Here is a 22,052-nt window from a genome sequence, read left to right as displayed (position 1 = left end):
ACTAACTATCTACTGTGGGTGGAGCCAGTCCCATGACTGTACCTAACTAACTAACTAACTATCTATCTACTGTAGGTGGAGCCAGTCCCATGACTGTAACTAACTATCTATCTACTGTAGGTGGAGCCAGTCCCATGACTGTAACTAACTATCTATCTACTGTAGGTGGAGCCAGTCCCATGACTGTAACTAACTATCTATCTACTGTAGGTGGAGCCAGTCCCATGACTGTAACTAACTAACTATCTACTGTAGGTGGAGCCAGTCCCATGACTGTAACTAACTAACTAACTAACTAACTAACTAACTAACTATCTACTGTAGGTGGAGCCAGTCCCATGACTGTACCTAACTAACTAACTATCTATCTACTGTAGGTGGAGCCAGTCCCATGACTGTAACTAACTAACTATCTACTGTAGGTGGAGCCAGTCCCATGACTGTAACTAACTATCTATCTACTGTAGGTGGAGCCAGTCCCATGACTGTAACTAACTAACTATCTACTGTAGGTGGAGCCAGTCCCATGACTGTAACTAACTAACTAACTAACTATCTACTGTAGGTGGAGCCAGTCCCATGACTGTAACTAACTAACTAACTATCTACTATAGGTGGAGCCAGTCCCATGACTGTAACTAACTAACTAACTATCTACTGTAGGTGGAGCCGGTCCCATGACTGTAACTAACTAACTAACTATCTACTGTAGGTGGAGCCAGTCCCATGACTGTACCTAACTAACTAACTAACTATCTACTGTAGGTGGAGCCAGTCCCATGACTGAAACTAACTATATGTCTATCTACTGTAGGTGGAGCCAGTCCCATGACTGTAACTAACTAACTAACTATCTACTGTAGGTGGAGCCAGTCCCATGACTGTAACTAACTAACTATCTACTGTAGGTGGAGCCAGTCCCATGACTGTAACTAACTAACTATCTACTGTAGGTGGAGCCAGTCCCATGACTGTAACTAACTATCTATCTATCTATCTATCTATCTACTGTAGGTGGAGCCAGTCCCATGACTGTAACTAACTATCTATCTATCTACTGTAGGTGGAGCCAGTCCCATGACTGTAACATTCCTGTGATTCCTGAGAGAAAGACATACATAGACAACCCCTAGTGACCTCAGAACATTCTTGGAGGATATGATGACAACATGTAAGAATGAAGATTAGATGGGGGGAGAGGGGTAGGAATGTGGGAGGGATGGGTGAGCAGGGGGGACAGGGGTAGGAATGGATGGGCAGGGGGGAGAGGGGTAGGAATGGATGGGCAGGGGGGAGAGGGGTAGGAATGTGGGAGGGATGGGTTGGCAGGGGGGAGAGGGGTAGGAATGTGGGAGGGATGGATGGGCAGGGGGGGAGAGGGGTAGGAATGTGGGAGGGATGGATGGGCAGGGGGGACAGGGGTAGGAATGGATGGGCAGGGGGGGAGAGGGGTAGGAATGGATGGGCAGGGGGGGAGAGGGGTAGGAATGGATGGGCAGGGGGGAGAGGGGTAGGATTGTGGGAGGGATGGGTGAGCAGGGGGGACAGGGGTAGGAATGTGGGAGGGATGGGTGAGCAGGGGGGACAGGGGTAGGAATGTGGGAGGGATGGGTGAGCAGGGGGGGCAGGGGTAGGAATGTGGGAGGGATGGATGGGCAGGGGGGAGAGGGAGGGATGGATGGGCAGGGGGGAGAGGGGTAGGAATGGATGGGCAGGGGGGAGAGGGGTAGGAATGGATGGGCAGGGGGGAGAGGGGTAGGAGTGTGGGAGGAATGGATGGGGAGGGGGGAGAGAGGGGTAGGAGTGTGGGAGGGATGGATGGGCAGGGGGGAGAGAGGGGTAGGAGTGTGGGAGGGATGGATGGGCAGGGGGGAGAGGGGTAGGAATGTGGGAGGGATGGATGGGCAGGGGGGGAGAGGGGTAGGAATGTGGGACCCATTTTTCACCCATCTTGTATACCTGATGGTCAAAATGTTGACTCTCAAGGGAGTTTTCCAGCTGGTATCGCGACTGTTGTTCCACCTCAGGACAAGAAATATAACAAGCAGAAACTTAACAAACTGTATGAGGCTATAAACAAGCAGGAAAACATATCTGGAGGAATGCTTTCCTTGCCACCGGCGATTTTAACTCTGCGTTATCAAGACACGTGATGCCCAACCTCCTTCGCCACTCGGGGGCGATAAAGTCCTAGACCACTGTTAATCTACCCACAAGCAAGCATACCAGACCCTCTCCCTTGTCCGCCATTCAGCAAATCAGATCACGACTCCATACTCCTGCTTCCTGTTTACAAGCAGAAGCTCAAAAACAGGAAGTACCTGTGACTCGCTCCATTGAGAAAAATCATGCTGTGAGTTAAGCTGTGACCTTTGTAAAGAAACTCAGTACATTAGCAGAGTTAGCTGCCACTTGAACACACATGCTGTTCATATTTAAATCCACCCTCAGAACAGCACAGGCCTCCAGAAATAGCATGAAGCCTGGGGGTACGGGTGAGGTGGACAGCTGGGGGACAGACCCTAGGAATGGGGACGGGATGGGGCAGAGGGTCATGGTCCTCTGGGCCAGCTCTGAAGGCCTGGGGATAGGTGGTAGGAATATGGAGCTACAGTGCATGACGACTCGCTAACCATACCAAGACGAGTCCAAGTTCAAAAGCTAAAAACATATTTACAGTAAAGCGGCATCCTTCAAGAACAAAACAAGCAGCTGAACCCAAAAGACTTGACCCCACAGTTGACTTCTCACTCAATCAACAGGATATCCTTCAGACACAAAGGTCTCCCCTCCAGCCCAACAGATAAGTGCAGCCTAGTTAGAGTAGAGCGCATTCCTACTATTCACATCACACAAACTGATAATCATACTGCTAATCATTACCTTCTGAAAAAAAACATCACAGATCAGCATACATTACATGCTGGTCAGTGTTGGTCTGATGCTGGTCTGACCAGCATGGTCTAACTGGTTATGCTGGCATGGTGACCAAGCCTTCGCTGTGTTTTTGCTAGTGACCAGCGTTCGCTGTGTTATGGACACTGATGACCAGCATACATCCTATTGGAATCCAGCCAGAGTCGATTCCCACAATCTGCATTCAGAAAGATGAGTGAATGAGACTACCTAAACCATTTAAACTGGAACAAAGATCTCAGTAACGGTTGCAATAAGTCCAACGAACAGATTGGAATAGTTTAGAAAAATGTATGTTACTTATCTTTGTGTAGCATAAGATTAATGTATTGATTAATTAAAATCAACTCAACACTGGTATACCGCACAGCCCCACAGCCCCCCCTGGAGGTCAGGCTAGGGTGGGCAGTATCCAGACGTTCATATCATCATACAGTCCTTCTCTCATACCGAGATTTACGATATTAACGGTTTAGTACAATGCAAAAAAAATGCAAAAAAAAGCCCATTGTGCTAACAACCTTAGCACAAGTAATAGCGAATATCCATGGAGGCTGCTAGCTAAATATGCTAACGAGCACAAACGAAAATACACAAAAATTGCAAATGTAACAGTATAGCTTCCGTCCCTCTCCTAGTCCCAACCTGGGCTTGAACCAGGGACCCTCTGCACACATCAACAACTGACACCCCACGAAGCATCGTTACTCACCGCGCCACAAAAGCCGCGGCCCTTGCAGCGCAAGGGGAAACCCTACTTCAAGTCTCAGAGCGAGTGACGTCACCCGAATTAAACGCTATTAGCGCGCACCACCGCTAACTAGCCATTTCACATCGGTTACACAAAGACAGGCAATCCAGCTCAAAGTTATACATATATAGGTAGGCGCTACCAAATGGCATTTTTGGTAAGTTTGCACATTTACAAGCCAATGTGAACGAAACACATTGTGCAAATGAATAAAGATTTGACGCATGCTTGTCTGAAGGAAGAACAGTACTGGCTCTGAACCAGCATATCTACATGCTGTGTGTCTGGAGTCGCTAGGGCAACGGGCCTGTCTGCTCTGAGAAGAGGGGGAGGAGCAGACGGGTGGAGAAAAGAGAGGAGAAGAAGAAAAAAAAAGGAAATTAAGGGAAAGGGAGATACCTAGTCAGTTATACATCTGAAATGTGTCTTCCCCATTTAACCCCTCTGAATCAGAGGGGTGCGGGGGACTGCCTTAATCAACATCCACGACATTCCCCGGCGCCCGGGGAACAGCGGGTTAACTGCCTTGCTCAGGGCCCGGGGAACAGCGGGTTAACTGCCTTGCTCAGGGCCCGGGGAACAGCGGGTTAACTGCCTTGCTCAGGGCCCGGGGAACAGCGGGTTAACTGCCTTGCTCAGGGCCCAGGGAACAGCGGGTTAACTGCCTTGCTCAGGGGCAGAACGACACATTTTTACCTTGTCAGCTCAGGGATTCTGCTCAACGCTCAAACCACTAGGCTACCTGCCGCCGAAGATAGCGGCCCCTGTACAGAAGTCAAAGCTCTCTGGATGAGTTTTTTTTCAAAAACACAAAACTAACCCAATATGATGCCCCCGTTACCTTATTAAATTCAGCCACTTACTTAGATTAACTAGCAAGTTAAACTTAGGGGGTCGGGTTAACACAGAATTATACGTTTTTCACAAAGGAAAAAAAGAATAAAACATGAGAAATATTGTGCTGCGTTTTATAAATGATGTAAAATGCTTCTTATTGTAATTAGCCTCAGACTAATGTTGTCACAACTTGTAGACTTGTTTCCGTGCTGCTGTGCGGTTGTTGCCAACTTTACTATTCTACCTGCCAACTTTGTTTTTTTACTTTTTAATGGCCGTTTTATATTTTAAAAAATTCCCCCTCCATCGCTCGACTTTTTTCATTCATCTTTTTCACACCGGACGCTTTATCTGGACATGGTTCTCCACCAGCCGAAGATAAGTAGTAACATTAACATGATGCCTTCTAATTGCAGTCGTTGTACTCGTAATATACAGGAGAATGATCGCCTTACAGCGAGGATAGCTGTGCTGCAAGCCCAGCTTCAGACGCAATCGTTAGGCAAGGGTCATTTCAGTGTAGGAAAGGATGAACAGTGATCATACACTGTTTACCAGGGGGCAGGGCTACCGACGTTAAGGCTAATGTAAAGATGGTGCTGGCTAAAGCTAAAACTGGCGAGTGTAGAGAGTATAGAGATATTGTTATCCACGTCGGCACCAACGATGTTAGGATGAAACAGTCAGAGGTCACCAAGCGCAACATAGTTTCAGCGTGTAAATCAGCTAGAAAGATGTGTCGGCATCGAGTAATTGTCTCTGGCCCCCTCCCAGTTAGGGGGAGTGATGAGCTCTACAGCAGAGTCTCACAACTCAATCGCTGGTTGAAAACCATTTTCTGCCCATCCCAAAAGATAGAATTTGTAGATAATTGGCCGTCCTTCTGGGACTCACCCACAAACAGGACCAAGCCTGGCCTGCTGAGGAGTGACGGACTCCATCCTAGCTGGAGGGGTGCTCTCATCTTATCTACAAACATAGACAGGGCGCTAACTCCTCTAGCTCCACAATGAGATAGGGTGCAGGCCAGGCAGCAGGCTGTTAGCCAGCCTGCCAGCTTAGTGGAGTCTGCCACTAGCAGTCAGTGTAGTCAGCTCAGCTTTCCCCATTGAGACCGTGTCTGTGCCTCGATCTAGGTTGGGCAAAACTAAACATGCCGGTGTTCGCCTTAGCAATCTCACTGGAATAAAGACCTCCTCCATTCCTGCCATTATTGAAAGAGATTGTGATACTTCACATCTCAAAATTGGGTTACTTAATGTTAGATCCCTCACTTCCAAGGCCGTTATAGTCAATGAACTAATCACTGATCATAATCGTGATGCGATTGGCCTGACTGAAACATGGCTTAAGCCTGATGAATTTACTGTGTTAAATGAGGTCTCACCCCCTGGTTACACTAGTGACCATATCCCCCACGCATCCCGCAAAGGCGGAGGTGTTGCTAACATTTACGACAGCAAATTTCAATTTACAAAAAAAAAACTGACGTTTTCATCTTTTGAGCTTCTAGTCATGAAATCTATGCAGCCTACTCAATCACTTTTTATAGCTACTGTTTACAGGCCTCCTGGGCCATATACAGCGTTCCTCACTGAGTTCCTATCGGACCTTGTAGTCATGGCAGATAATATTAGAATTTTTTGTGACTTTAATATTCACATGGAAAAGTCCACAGACCCACTCCAAAAGGCTTTCGGAGCCATCATCGACTCAGTGGGTTTTGTCCAACATGTCTCTGGACCTACTCACTGCCACAGTCATACTCTGGACCTAGTTTTGTCCCGTGGATCTCTGTTGTGGATCTTAACGTTTTTCCTCATAATCCTGGATTATCGGACCACCATTTTATTACGTTCGCAATCGCAACAAATAATCTGCTCAGACCCCAACCAAGGATCATCAAAAGCTGTGCTATAAATTCTCGAACAACCCAAAGATTCCTAGATGCCCTTCCAGACTCCCTCCGCCTACCCAAGGACGTCAGAGTACAAAAATCAGTTAACCACCTAACTGAGAAACTCAATTTAACCTTGCGTAATACCCTAGATGCAGTCGCACCCCTAAAACATTTGTCATAAGAAACTAGCTCCCTGGTATACAGAAAACACCCGAGCTCTGAAGCAAGTTTCCAGAAAACTGGAACGGAAATGGCGCCACACCAAACTGGAAGTCTTCCGACTAGCTTGGAAAGACAGTACCGTGCAGTATCGAAGAGCCCTCACTGCTGCTCGATCATCCTATTTTTCCAATTTAATTGAGGAAAATCAGAACAATCCATAATTTATTTAGATTTTGTCACAAAGTTAACTAAAAAGCAGCATTCCCCAAGAGAGGATGGCTTTCACTTCAGCAGTGATAAATTCATGAACTTCTTTGAGGAAAAGATCATGATCATTAGAAAGCAAATTACGGACTCCTCTTTAAATCTGCGTATTTCTCCATAGTTCCGTTGTCCTGAGTCTGCACAACTCTGCCAGGACCTAGGATCAAGGGAGACAAGTGTTTTAATACTATATCTCTTGACACAATGATGAAAATAATCATGGCCTCTAAACCTTCAAGCTGCATACTGGACCCTATTGCAACTAAAGTACTGAAAGAGCTGCTTCCTGTGCTTGCCCCTCCTATGTTGAACATAATAAACGGCTCTCTATCCACCGGATGTGTACCAAACCTACTAAAAGTGGCAGTAATAAAACATCTCTTGAAAAAGACAAACCTTGACCGAGAAAATATTTTTTTTTAAACGGCCTATATCGAATATCTCATTCCTCTCAAAAATGTTAGAAAAAGCTGTTGCGCAGCAACTCACTGTCTTCCTGAAGACAAACAATGTACACGAAACGCTTCAGTCTGGTTTTAGACCCCATCATAGCACTGAGACTGCACTTGTGAAGGTGGTAAATTACCTTTTAATGGCGTCAGACCGAGGCTCTGCATCTGTCCTCGTGCTCCTAGACCTTAGTGCTGCTTTTGATACCATTGATCACCACAATATTTGGGAGGGTTAGGAAACCCAAATTGGTCTACATGGACAATTTCTGGCCTGGTTTAGATCTTATCTGTCGGAAAGATATCAGTTGGTCTCTGTAGATGGTTTGTCCTCTGACAAATCAACTGTAAATTTCGGTGTTCCTCAAGGCTCCGTTTTAGGACTACTATTATTTTCACTATATATTTCACCTCTTGGTGATGTCATTCGGAAACATAATGTTAACTTTCACTGCGGACGACACACAGCTGTACATTTGGATGAAACATGGTGAAGCCCCAAAATTGCCCTCCCTGGAAGCCTGCGTTTCAGACATAAGGAAGTGGATGGCGGCAAATGCTCTACTTTTAAACTGCTAGTTCTAGGTCCCAAGAAACAAAGAGATCTTCTGTTGAATCTGGCAATTAATCTTGATAAGGACCTTGGTGTTACTCTGGACCCTGATCTCTTTTGACGAACATGTCAAAACTGTTTCAAGGACAGCTTTTTCCCATCTACATAACATTGCAAAAATCAGAAACCTTCTGTCCAAAAATGAATCCATGCTTTTGTCACTTCTAGGTTAGACTACTGCAATTCTCTACTTTCCGGCTACCCGGATAAAGCACTAAATAAACTTCAGTTAGTGCTAAACACGGCTGCTAGAATCTTGACTAGAACCAAAACATTTGATCATATTACTCCAGTGCTAGCCTTTCTACACTGACTTCCTGTTAAGGCTAGGGCTGATTTCAAGGTTTTAGTGTTAACCTACAAAGCAGTACAAGGGCTTGCTCCTATCCATCTTCCCGATTTAGTCCTGCCGTACATACCTACACGTACGCTACAGTCACAAGACGCAGGCTTCCTTACTCTCCCTAGAATTTCTAAGCAAACAGCTGGAGGCAGGGCTTTCTCCTATTGAGCTCCATTTTTATGGCATGGTCTGCCTATCCATGTGAGAGACGCAGACACGATCTCAACCTTTAAGTCTTTATTGAAGACTCATCTCTTCAGTAGGTCCTATGATTGAGTGTAGTCTGACCCAGGAGTGTGAAGGTGAACAGAAAGGCTCTGGAGCAACAAACTGCCCTTACCGTCTCTGCCTGGCTGGTTCCCCTCTCTCCACTGGGATTCTCTGCCTCTAACCCTATTACAGGGGCTGAGTCACTGGCTTATTGGTGCTCTTCCATGCCGTCCCTAGGAGGGGTGCATAATAATAGTATGTGTCGGGGGTTAGGGTCATTCTGTTATATCTGGAGTATTTCTCCCGTCTTATCCGGTGTCCTTTGTGAATTTAAGTATGCTCTCTCTAATTCTCTTTCTCTCGGAGGACCTGAGCCCTAGGACCATGCCTCAGGACAACCAGGCCTGATGACTCCTTGCTGTCCCCAGTCCACCTGGTCGTGCTGCTGCTCCAGTTTCAACTGTTCTGCCTGCGGCTATGGAACCCTGACCTGTTCACCCGACGTCCTACCTTGTCCCAGACCTGCTGTTTTCAACTCTCTAGAGACAGCAGGAGCGGTAGAGATACTCTGAATGATCGGCTATGAAAAGCCTACTGACATTTACTCCCGAGGTGCTGATGGACATACTGCACCTGTTGCTGAGATGTTACAGTCAACATAGGCCTACAACACAGAGTAATTAGCCTGATGAAGACCATCTTGGTTAGTGAAGGTAGTTTGGTTTGTCACAGTACATAGTTTGTCCTCTTTACCTTTCCGTAGTCGGTTGTAAGGACCAGGTATCCGTCGTCGTGGGAACAGGAGCTGACAGTAGCGGGGAGGAGCAGCTCTTTGTCCCGCAGCCAGACACGGGCCCCCTGAAACACAACAAAAGATCAGCCTCTGGGAGCACAGAAGACATTACTAGAATCTTTGTCAATGTCAAGGGCCACTTCAGGAGGGGAACACATGCCAAAAGAGAAACAAAACGGTTTCCAGTCCTGGTTCTACAGTATAGACACCAACATTTCAGAGAGAAACAAAACGGTTTCCAGTCCTGGTTCTACAGTATAGACACCAACATTTCAGAGAGAAACAAAATGGTTTCCAGTCCTGGTTCTACAGTATAGACACCAACATTTCAGAGAGAAATACAAATGGTTTCCAGTCCTGGTTCTACAGTATAGACACCAACATTTCAGAGAGAAAATATAAATGGTTACCAACCTGGTTCTACAGTATAGAAACCAGAGAGAAACCATTACCTACAAAGATAGAGGTGGTCTTCAAAGTTCTTCAAAAGAAAACAAACAGCGTACGTGACATTTAAACACAACAGCCAACAGACTGCCACCAGTCAGTCCCTGACTCAGGTTCTGACCAGTTGGAGAGGTCCTGGACCCTCTGTCTCACAATCCTGCAACATAGCACAGCCTAGCCATTAGCCATCCCAGGCAGGCTCAGAGCACAGGTTTGCAGCACCAGAGTGTCCACTGTATTCTACTGAGGGAGGGCTGCAGCACCATAGTGTCCACTGTATTCTACTGAGGGCTGCAGCACCATAGTGTCCACTGTGTTCTACTGAGGGAGGACTGCAGGACCATAGTGTCCACTGTATTCTACTGAGGGCTGCAGCACCATAGTGTCCACTGTGTTCTACTGAGGGAGGACTGCAGGACCATAGTGTCCACTGTATTCTACTGAGAGCTGCAGCGCCATAGTGTCCACTGTGTTCTACTGAGGGAGGACTGCAGGACCATACTGTCCACTGTATTCTACTGAGGGCTGGAGCACCATAGTGTCCACTGTATTCTACTGAGGGCTGGAGCACCATAGTGTCCACTGTGTTCTACTGAGGGCTGGAGCACCATAGTGTCCACTGTATTCTACTGAGGGCTGGAGCACCATAGTGTCCACTGTGTTCTACTGAGGGCTGGAGCACCATAGTGTCCACTGTGTTCTACTGAGGGCTGGAGCACCATAGTGTCCACTGTATTCTACTGAGGGCTGGAGCACCATAGTGTCCACTGTGTTCTACTGAATGAGGGATACTCTTTAACATCATGACAGAAACATTCTACAAGGAGTGTCCCTCTTCCCAGCGAATCATCAAACGACCACACAGCCTGACGTTCAAACTACCCATGAAGCATTGCAGCACAGTCACCATTTCCTGTTTTCCTATCTGTTAAAAAAACAAAAACACAGATGGGTGGTCTGCTCCAGACTGGAGTCAACGACCTCCCACCCATGTGATGGGTTCTGACTTTAACACATGAAATATACTTATTCATATATAAATATATGAGAGAGAGAGAGAGAGAGAGACAGAGAGAGAGACAGAGAGAGAGACAGAGAGAGAGACAGAGAGAGAGACAGAGAGATGAATGTACTGTATAATGTTTACATTCTGTCAGGATATATGTTATTGTTAGCCATCGGGGATCCAATGGGAGGAGAAGAGACAGTCTGGTACCAGTCACCATGACAGCCGTGAGTTGGGGAGGAGTGAGCGCTTTGGGGTTAGAGGTCAGGTGAAGTGAGGAAGAACATGGCACTAATCTTCAGAGGTGTAAGGAAGGGCTCGGCACAGGAGAATAGGGTTATATACCAGTGCTTGTGTGAATATGTTCCTTGTCTTACGCAGCTGTACTTGGTTTGAGCTTTAATAAGAATCCATGAGTTTTACTTACTCTTTATCAAGAACCTAATAACACCTGTTCCTGGGGGGTGAGGAAGAGGAGCCAGGTAGCTGACTGGGGAGTGAGGAAGAGGAGCCAGGTCTGCAGGAACCACTAACTGACTGGGGGGTGAGGAAGAGGAGCCAGGTCTGCAATAACAGGAACCACTAGCTGACTGGGGAGTGAGGAAGAGGAGCCAGGTCTGCAATAACAGGAACCACTAGCTGACTGGGGAGTGAGGAAGAGGAGCCAGGTCTGCAATAACAGGAACCACTAGCTGAGTGGGGAGTGAGGAAGAGGAGCCAGGTCTGCAATAACAGGAACCACTAGCTGACTGGGGAGTGAGGAAGAGGAGCCAGGTCTGCAGGAACCACTAGCTGACTGGGGAGTGAGGAAGAGGAGCCAGGTCTGCAGGAACCACTAGCTGACTGGGGAGTGAGGAAGAGGAGCCAGGTCTGCAGGCACCACTAGCTGACTGGGGAGTGAGGAAGAGGAGCCAGGTCTGCAGGAACCACTAGCTGACTGGGGAGTGAGGAAGAGGAGCAAGGTCTGCAGGAACCACTAACTGACTGGGGGGTGAGGAAGAAGAGCCAGGTCTGCAATAACAGGAACCACTAGCTGACTGGGGAGTGAGGAAGAGGAGCCAGGTCTTCAGGAACCACTAGCTGACTGGGGGGTGAGGAAGAGGAGCCAGGTCTGCAGGAACCACTAGCTGACTGGGGAGTGAGGAAGAGGAGCCAGGTCTGCAATAGCAGGAACCACAAGCTGACTGGGGAGTGAGGAAGAGGAGCCAGGTCTGCAATAACAGGAACCACAAGCTGACTGGGGAGTGAGGAAGAGGAGCCAGGTCTGCAGGCACCACTAGCTGACTGGAGAGTGAGGAAGAGGAGCCAGGTCTGCAGGAACCACTAGCTGACTGGGGAGTGAGGAAGAGGAGCCAGGTCTGCAGTAACCACTAGCTGACTGGGGAGTGAGGAAGAGGAGCCAGGTCTGCAATAACAGGAACCACTAGCTGACTGGGGAGTGAGGAAGAGGAGCCAGGTCTGCAGTAACCACTAGCTGACTGGGGAGTGAGGAAGAGGAGCCAGGTCTGCAGGAACCACTAGCTGACTGGGGAGTGAGGAAGAGGAGCCAGGTCTGCAGTAACAGGAACCACTAGCTGACTGGGGAGTGAGGAAGAGGAGCCAGGTCTGCAATAACCACTAGCTGACTGGGGAGTGAGGAAGAGGAGCCAGGTCTGCAGGAACCACTAGCTGACTGGGGAGTGAGGAAGAGGAGCCAGGTCTGCAGGAACCACTAGCTGACTGGGGAGTGAGGAAGAGGAGCCAGGTCTGCAGGAACCACTAGCTGACTGGGGAGTGAGGAAGAGGAGCCAGGTCTGCAGGAACCACTAGCTGACTGGGGAGTGAGGAAGAGGAGCCAGGTCTGCAGGAACCACTAGCTGACTGGGGAGTGAGGAAGAAGAGCCAGGTATGCAATAACAGGAACCACTAGTGGTCGCCACCTACAGGGTCTGCCCACAACTCCACATACAGTAATACAAATAAATATATATACACATATATACATATAATATATATATTTACAGTGCATTCAGAAAGTATTCAGACCCCTTGACTTGTTCCACATTTTGTTACATTACAGCCTTATTCTAAAATGTATTAAATAGTTCTCTTCCTCATCAATCTACACACAGTACCCCATAATGACGTCACAGTACCCCATAATGACATCACAATACCCCATAATGACGTCACAGTACCCCATAATGACATCACAATACTCCGTAATGACAAAGCAAAAACAAGTTTTTTGTTTTTTTTTGCAAATGTATCAAATAAAACTGAAATATCACATTTACATAAGTATTCAGACCCTTTACTCAGTACTTTGTTGAAGCACCTCTGACAGTGATTACAGCCTTGAGTCTTCTTGGGTATGACGCTACAAGCTTGGTACACCTGTATTTGGGGCGTTTCTCCCATTCTTCTCTGCAGATCCTCTCAAGCTCTGTCAGGTTGGATGGGGAGTGTCGCTGCAGAGATGGGGGAGCCTTCCAGAAGGACAACCATCTCCAGAGAGGAACTCTGTCAGAAGGACCATTGGGTTCTTGGTCACCTCCCTGGAGATAGGGGTGACCAAGCTCTAGGAAGAGTCTTGGTGGTTCCAAACTTCCATTTAAGAATGATGGAGGCCACTGTGTTCTTGAGAACCTTCAATGCCTTCCCCAGATCTGTGCCTCGACACAATCCTGTCTCGGAGTTCTACGGACAATTCCTTCAACCTCATGGCTTGGTTTTTGGTCTGACATGCTCTGTCAACTGTGGGACCTTATATAGACAGGTGTGTGCCTTTCCAAATCATGTCCAATCAATTGAATTTACCACAGGTGGACTCCAATCAAGTTGTAGAAACATCTCAAGGATGATCAATGGAAACAGAAAGCACCTGAGCTCAATTTAGAGTCTCAGAGCAAAGGGTCTAAACACTTAGGTAAATATTTGTTTATTTTTAATACATTTTCTAAAATTTAACAACCAGTATTTGCTTTGTCATTATGGGGTAGTGTGTGTAGATTGACGAGGAAGATATATATTTTTTAAATCAATTTTAGAATAAGGCTGTAACATAACGTGTCCAATCCTCTCCCTAGCCCATTATAGCAAACCACTGAGACTAGTTCTAGCCAACAGTAGACTGGAGAGAATCGTTTGTCCAACAGGAGAAGAGAGCAGAGTCGTTTGTCCAAGAGAGCAGAGTCGTTTGTCCAACAGGAGAAGAGAGCAGAGTCGTTTGTCCAAGAGAGCAGAGTCGTTTGTCCAACAGGAGAAGAGAGACGAGTCGTTTGTCCAACAGGAGAGAGCAGAGTCCTTTGTCCAACAGGAGAGAGAAGAGTCGTTTGTCCAACAGGGCATGACAGTGAACAGATCTGTAAAGCCTGTGTTCTGTGAAGATGAAATCCTAGACAAGGTTATACCTTTTAATGAAGGCATTTGGATATTACTTCAAATAAACACCTGGTCTTGTCATTTACAGCACCAGAGTAAAGAACACATTCAAGAAATCCAACCATAATGAGTCATTATGAATCGTTGAGAATGCACAAACTGCAGGGAAAATTAAAGACATTTGTTCATTGATTCCACATTATATTGTCCAGTGCCCTTTTTCCCCCCTTTGTGCTTTTTGGTGTAATGATAGAAGGCCATTAGAGAGACAAGTCAGTCAGTCAGTCAGTCAGGCAGTCAGGCAGTCAGGCAGGCAGGCAGGCAGGCAGGCAGCACCACCTATTCCACTGTCCTGTTAATGCAGCAAGCTAAATGTAGCAACACCAAGGCCCAGGGGACAGAACCAGGCAGTGAGTAGGCTAGAGGGGGGGGGGGGGGGGGGGGGGGGACAAGGTCAGCGGACCGCAGTGTAACTGAGGAGGAGGAGAGGAAGGCTGGGGGCAACTGAAAATACTCTGTCCCATTGTCTAGATGGTTACTATAGAAACATGGAGCTAGAGACAACACAATCGTTATGACGAGAAAAAAAAAAACATATGGACCAGAGAACAGACTGATGAATGAATGGCAACTTAATGAAATACCTTGTACAGGGGGGGTGGGCTGGGGTTGCAGATGAGTCACAAATCACCTAGCAACCACACCAGGTGCCATGTTGGAAGACCTGGAGTCAGTCTGGTGGAAGTAAAAGGGTTCTGGTCTAGTTCTGAATCATGGTTTCAAAACGCTCCTGCCGTTTTGTTGTTTCGGTACTGCAGTTTAAGTTTAGTCCAGAAAGATAATTTCCATACACGGCCACATAGACGACCACATTAGATTTGACGAATTCCTAATAAAAAACACTTCAGTCATCACCTTTGTGCACAAAACTATTGAATTAAAAATAATATCAAATCAAACTGTGTCACATGCGTCGAATACAACAAGTGTAGACTAACGTGAAATGCTGACCTATACAAGCCCTTAACCAACAGTGCAGTTCAAGAAGAAGAAAATATTTACCAAGTAGACTAAAATAAAAAGTAACAATAAAAAGTAACAACAATAACAATAACGAGGCTATATACAGGGGGGGGGGGTCAATGTTTAACTGAAGCCCAGCCCAGATAGCATCCGCATCATCTGACCACTTCCGTATTGAGCGAGTCATTGGTGCTTCCTGCTTTAGTTTTTGCTTGTAAGCAGGAATCAGGAAGATAGAATTATGGTCAGATTTGCCAAATGGAGGGCGAGGGAGAGCTTTGTACACATCTCTATGTGTGGAGTAAAGGTGGTCTAGAATTTTTTTTCCCCCCTGGTTGCACATGTGACACGCTGATAGAAATGTGGTAAAACTGATTTAAGTTTGCCTGCATTAAAGTCCCCGGCCACTAGGAGCGCCGCTTCTGGGTGAGCATTTTCTTCTTTGCTTATGGCCCTTATAGAGTTGGTTGAGAGCGGTCTTAGTGCCAGCATCGCTCTGTGGTGGTAAATAGACAGTTACAAATAATACAGACTCTTGGTAGATAGTGTGGTCTACAACTTATCATAAGGTACTCTACCTCAGGCGAGCAATACCTCGAGTCTTCTTTAATATTAGACATGGCGCACCAGCTGTTATTGACAAAAAAGACACCCCTCGTCTGACCAGAGGTAGCGTCTCTGTTCTGCCGGTGCATGGAAAAGCCCGTTAGCTCTATACTGTCCTTATCTTTGTTCAGCCACGTCTCGGTGAAACATAAGATGTTACAGTTTTTAAATGTCCCGTTGGGAGGATAATCTTAAATCGTAGGTCATCAATTTTATTTTCCAATGATGGCACATTAGCAATAACAATGGAAGGCAATGGGAGTTCACTCGCTCGCCTCCAGATTCTCAGAAGGGCCTGCGGCCTCTTTTCCGGCGTCTTTTCTTCACGCAAAAGGCAGATCTGGGCCTGTTCCAGTGAAAACAAGACTAGTCCTGCTAGTCGGACTAGTTAAAGGAAAAGGTTTCTTCCAGTCTGCGGTGAGTAATCGCTTTTCTGATGTCCAGAAGTTATTTTCGGTCACAAGAGACGGCAGCAGCAACATTATGTACACAATAAGTTATAAAAATAAGTTACACAAAACGCAAAACATTTTTACAAAATAGCACAATTGGTTTGGATAATATAAAACGTCAGCCTTGTACTTCTGGGCTAATAGTGTGAGAAATAACAAAAAGATATATATACATACATACTGCAAAGTTGCTTAGGAGCCAGAAACAGAGTGGCCATGTGTATCGGCGCCATCTTGCTGATGAGAAGGACATGCTACGTCCAAAAGACAACAGGTAACATTAGGCTGCTACTTAATAATCTGAACAGTGTTTATTTGTAAATATAAGGACTGGGAGAAAACGCATGTTACCTCAATTAGCCTAGCTAGCTTCTCTACTCGCTAACTAGCTAGCTTCTCTACTCGCTAACTAGCTAGCTTCTCTACTCGCATGTCGCCTCAATTAGCCTAGCTAGCTTCTCTACTCGCTAACTAGCTAGCTTCTCTACTCGCTAACTAGCTAGCTTCTCTACTCGCATGTCGCCTCAATTAGCCTAGCTAGTTTCTCTACTCGCTAACTAGCTAGCTTCTCTACTCGCATGTCGCCTCAATTAGCCTAGCTAGCTTCTCTACTCGGTAACTAGCTGGCTTCTCTACTCACATGTCGCCTCAATTATCCTAGCTGCTCGTTAACTAGCTAGCTTGTCTATTCTGTTTGATGCAGTCAAGAAGACAGGTACTATTTAATCAGATGGGATGATTGACAAACTTCTAGCTTGTCCATATGTTATTTAACTAGTGTGAATCGGCATGGATGCTGCTGTCCCCGCTCTCCCTCTACAACCAGTGTCACTCACTCACTTGTTAAATCCACTTCAAAATCAGTGTATATGAAAGGGAGGAGACAGGCTGAAGAGGTGTTAATTCTAATGAACTCATCCTCTGCAGAAAAGATCATTCTGGGTCTTCCTTTCCCCTGGCGATCCTCATGAGAGACAGTTTCATTATAGCGTTTGATGGTTTTTACTTTTTTGGTTACTACATGATTCCATATGTGTTATTTCATAGTTGTGATGTCTTCACTATTATTCTACAATGTAGAAAATAGTCAAAATAAAAACCCTTGAATGAGTAGGTTTCCAAACTTTTGACTGGTACTGTATATATTTAATTATTATGGTGACGGTGGTGATTTGGCTGACCAATAACCATCATCCACAACTGTCACAGCCCTACACAAACACCTGTTCTTCTTTCTCTGTGTCGAGCTACCGCCGGTGTCGAGCTACCGCCGGTGTCGAGCTACCGCCGGTGTCGAGCTACCGCCGGTGTCGAGCTACCGCCGGTGTCGAGCTACCGCCGGTGTCGAGCTACCGCCGGTGTCGAGCTAACGCCGGTGTCGAGCTAATGCTACATTTTCAAACATTACTATTTTTCTTTTTGTACTACTTTTATTTATTACTTATTGTGGGATTTTTTTTTATATGAAATGTGTATAGCACTGTTGAGGAGAGCCTTCAAGTAAGAATTTCACCCTACCACCCTGTATCCTGTTCACATGACCAATAAACTTTGATTTACTAAATGTCTCACATAAATAGACAAAAATACATTAAAAGTGCCATACGGTCACCCTTGACAACAACAGAGTAGGTGTGGCCAATGGCACTGACTGTCTGGGCAGGAACCAATGACATGTCTAAAGCAGGAACCAATGACATGTCTAAAGCAGGAACCAATGACATGTCTAAAGCAGGAACCAATGACATGTCTAAAGCAGGAACCAATGACATGTCTAAAGCAGGAACCTGCATCCTCATTTTATTGTTTTGACTTTTCCTTTCTCCCTGAACAGATCAGTCTGGCTGCAGAGGAACCCGGGCGATGACTTCAGGATGTCATCTATAGAGATCAGTCTGGCTGCAGAGGAACCCGGCGATGACTTCAGGATGTCATCTATAGAGATCAGTCTGGCTGCAGAGGAACCCCGGCGATGACTTCAGGATGTCACCTATAGCCAACACATCTCAGCTATGCCATTGGGCAGCGGGAGAGGAAGTGACAGAGTTCCAATCGAGGGAGAAGAAATGTTACCACTCAGTGACTCAGGAGAAGTTCCCCCATTTAACCAGAGAATGCTGAGTCTGTCATGTTGGGGGGGTCAGAGGACTGGCAGCTGTGTCTGCAGGAGTTGTTTTAGGACGAGAGGAGAGAATGTAGAGGGGTTGAAGGTGCCTTGCCACCTCAGGCCTTGTGGGATGGGAGAGAGGAGAGATGGGAAATGGATGGCTATGACCTGGAATATACGGGTCAGGGTTGGGAATCCCAAGAGGGGAACGTCTGAAGGGGAAAAAAATATATCGAGAGCGACGGAAGGAACCCTCTTCCCGGAGAAGAGTTAGGGTGTGTGAGCCAGTGTACTTTTACCATGAATACCAGCCGTCCCATCGAGGGAGTAAATCACATATCTGGGATTCACCCTCATCGTCAATATCAATAACCAAGGTGTAAAATGGTTGATTACTCCTGCTGGCTGTGTGTGTGAGACACAGAGTTGTCTGAGAGGCACTAAGACACGGTCTCAGCCCCACAACAGAACAATCAGATCAGATGAAAACACAGTAGTAGGATGATTTTTCCCTTCTTCCTCGCCCGTGTCAAACTGATGCTGAATAGTACTCATAGAATAGTACTTACTAAGGCTACGACTGCTAGCGTTTGGTTCAGCCACAGGCTGGTGTGTGGTGTGTGTGTGTGTGTGTGTGTGTGTGTGTGTGTGTGTGTGTGTTGGGGGGGGGGCTGGTAGGGTTCTCAGTTGTGATGATGAACGCATGCAGAGAGGAAGGAGACTTTGGCACAGATTATAGTCTTATACTCAGCTGGCCCCTCCCGAGAGTTTGTGTTAAAGGCTCTAAAAACAAAGCTCTCTCAGTGTCCAACAAGCTCTCTGTGTCCAACAGGCTCTCAGTGCCCAACAAGCTTTCTCAGTGTCCAACAGGCTCTCTCAGTGTCCAACAGGCTCTCTCAGTGTCCAACAGGCTCTCTCAGTGTCCAACAGGCTCTCTCAGTGTCCAACAGGCTTTCTCAGTGTCCAACAAGCTCTCAGTGTCCAACAAGCTTTCTCTGCCCTTAACGTTGTTCTGAACACCTCCAAAACAAAGGTCATGTGGTTTGGTCTGAAGAATGCCCCTCTTCCCACAGGTGTGATTACTACCTCTGAGGGTTTAGAGCTTGAGGTAGTCACCTCATACAAGTACTTGGGAGTCTGGCTAGACGGTGCACTGTCCTTCTCTCATCACATATCAAAGCTGCAGGCTAAAGTTAAATCTAGACTTGGTTTCCTCTATTGTAATAGCTCCTCCTCTTTCACCCCAGCTGCCAAACTAACCCTGATTCAGATGACCATCCTAGATTACTCTTTCTGCGGCGTTCCCCCCCCCCCCGTGGGGCGTCTCTCTGCCCCCGTGGGGCGTCTCTCTGTTCCCCAGGCCACACAGCTTAGAGGATAACCCAGCCTTACAGCAGTATGTTCCCCAGGCCACACAGCTTAGAGGATAACCCAGCCTTACAGCAGTATGTTCCCCAGGCCACACAGCTTAGAGGATAACCCCTCCTTACAGCTGTATGTTCCCCAGGCCACACAGATTAGAGGATAACCCAGCCTTACAGCAGTATGTTCCCCAGGCCACACAGCTTAGAGGATAACCCCTCCTTACAGCAGTATGTTCCCCAGGCCACACAGCTTAGAGGATAACCCCTCCTTACAGCTGTATGTTCCCCAGGCCACACAGATTAGAGGATAACCCAGCCTTACAGCAGTATGTTCCCCAGGCCACACAGCTTAGAGGATAACCCCTCCTTACAGCAGTATGTTCCCCAGGCCACACAGCTTAGAGGATAACCCAGCCTTACAGCAGTATGTTCCCCAGGCCACACAGCTTAGAGGATAACCCAGCCTTACAGCTGTATGTTCCCCAGGCCACACAGCTTAGAGGATAACCCAGCCTTACAGCTGTATGTTCCCCAGGCTACACAGCTTAGAGGATAACCCAGCCTTACAGCTGTATGTTCCCCAGGCCACACAGCTGCATATCAGGATCCAAAAGAGCATAACTAAACTAATTTGTCTCGGGTTACATCTATGTCCCTTTAAGACGACATGTAATACCATAATAGGGACTGTGACCAATGAGGCCTCCTCTTTGAGTCATCTCTGCATTCCACTGAGTCACAGCGAGGGAGTTTACATGCAATGCTAGTCTTTAATTAAATCCCTTCACTTGTTGGATGCCAGATGAATGAGATCTAGCCTGGTTGTTTAATAGGGCTATCACACTTGTCGTGTTGCAGGTTTTAAGGCTGGTTTACAGTTGGTCTATCGACATGTCTGTAGAGTCCTTCGAGTCATAAGTAACTAGGTATGCTACCTAAAGTAACGATATCTTGGCTATATACACAGGGTACCAGGCTATATACACGGGGTACCAGGCTATATACACGGGGTACCAGGCTATATACACAGGGTACCAGGCTATATACACAGGGTACCAGGCTATATACACAGGGTACCAGGCTATATACACAGGGTACCAGGCTATATACACAGGGCAGCAGTAAGAGTCGATGTGCAGGGATACCAGGTAATTGAGGTAGATATATACATGTGGTAGGGATAAAGTGACTTAGACAGCAGGATAGATATGAAAACAGCAGCAGCAGTATGACCCTTCTTCTGACTGGTCACATGTGGCTGTAAACCTCTCATCCAGACAGTCCAGCTGCTTCCTGTGTACCTCAACTACCTTGTACCCCTTCACATTGACTCGGTACTGGTACTCATATATATATATATATATATATATATATATATATATATATATATATATATATATATATATATAGACTCGCTGTTGTTATTTATTGTGTTACTAGTTTACATTTTTTGTTCATTTCCTTACTTTTTAACTCTGCATTGTTGGGCTCGGTAAAAAGGTCTACAGCTGTTTTATTCGGCGCATATGAGAAATAAGGTTTGATTTGTGGTGGAGCTGTCCCAGAGCAGCATGCCGGTGACTGACTGTGAAGATAGTGGAGCTGTCCCAGAGCAGCATGCTGGTGACTGGTGTGACTGACTGTGAAGATAGTGGAGCTGTCCCAGAGCAGCATGCTGGTGACTGGTGTGACTGACTGTGAAGATAGTGGAGCTGTCCCAGAGCAGCATGCTGGTGACTGGTGTGACTGACTGTGAAGATAGTGGAGCTGTCCCAGAGCAGCATGCTGGTGACTGGTGTGACTGACTGTGAAGATAGCAGCAGTCTATCATGTACAAACTACTGAAAACATGTGTTCCTCAACTTCATCTGCTCCTTCAGAAATAACCAGTGATAACTTGACTTTACAGGTGAAAGGGAACCGCTGAAATATAATCTATGAATTATGCCACCCAAAAACCTGCTGGACATGAGTGTCCACTGCTCGTAAAAGACGTAACAAAGACGGTCTCGTCTCCTACAATCACTTAGGAATGAAACTATGTTTAGGATCCGCCACAACGCCCCTAAAAATATATAACATGTAGAGACTTTGATTTACCTCTACAAAGAAGGAATCCATTTCAAATAAATGATCCTCCAAGAAACTCTTGTAAATTTTATATTCCGGGTCCCACAGTGGAGCTCAGGACGTATTTCCAGATTATTTCCATTCGGGAGCGGAGGTCGAGATGAGAAACGTTTCCTTCACACACTCTTTCTCTTCTCAAAACGGGAATAAACACCAAGTAAACCAGGGAATTCCTATTGGCGTCCCAGTCAGAAACCAGTTGTAAACGGGATTTAAAACACGTCAACACGTCCGTCTGTTTGACTCGTGTAGTGAGCCCGGTATGTGAATGAGCCCCGGTATATGAATGAGTCCGGTATTAGGGAGCTCTATCACT

At 46.5% G+C, this 22,052-nt stretch overlaps 1 protein-coding gene across 1 annotated transcript in view; it reads right to left on the bottom strand.

Moving 5' to 3' along the window:
- The window catches only part of myo10l3 (myosin X, like 3), a 159,101-nt gene extending 137,112 nt beyond the window's left edge, over nt 1-21,989 (bottom strand). The window contains exons 1-2 of the mRNA XM_029702003.1: nt 21,707-21,989; nt 9,199-9,303 (exon numbers count right to left, since the gene is read on the bottom strand). Coding sequence (XP_029557863.1) covers nt 9,199-9,303; nt 21,707-21,727 — 126 coding nt within the window. The 5' untranslated portion in view covers nt 21,728-21,989. The remainder of the gene's footprint in view (nt 1-9,198; nt 9,304-21,706) is intronic.
- Nucleotides 21,990-22,052: the final 63 nt, after the last annotated feature.

Source organism: Salmo trutta, chromosome 20 (genome assembly GCF_901001165.1).
Source record: "Salmo trutta chromosome 20, fSalTru1.1, whole genome shotgun sequence".
In the NCBI taxonomy this organism is placed as follows: Eukaryota; Metazoa; Chordata; class Actinopteri; order Salmoniformes; family Salmonidae; genus Salmo; species Salmo trutta.
This window is presented reverse-complemented; position numbering and strand designations above follow the sequence as displayed.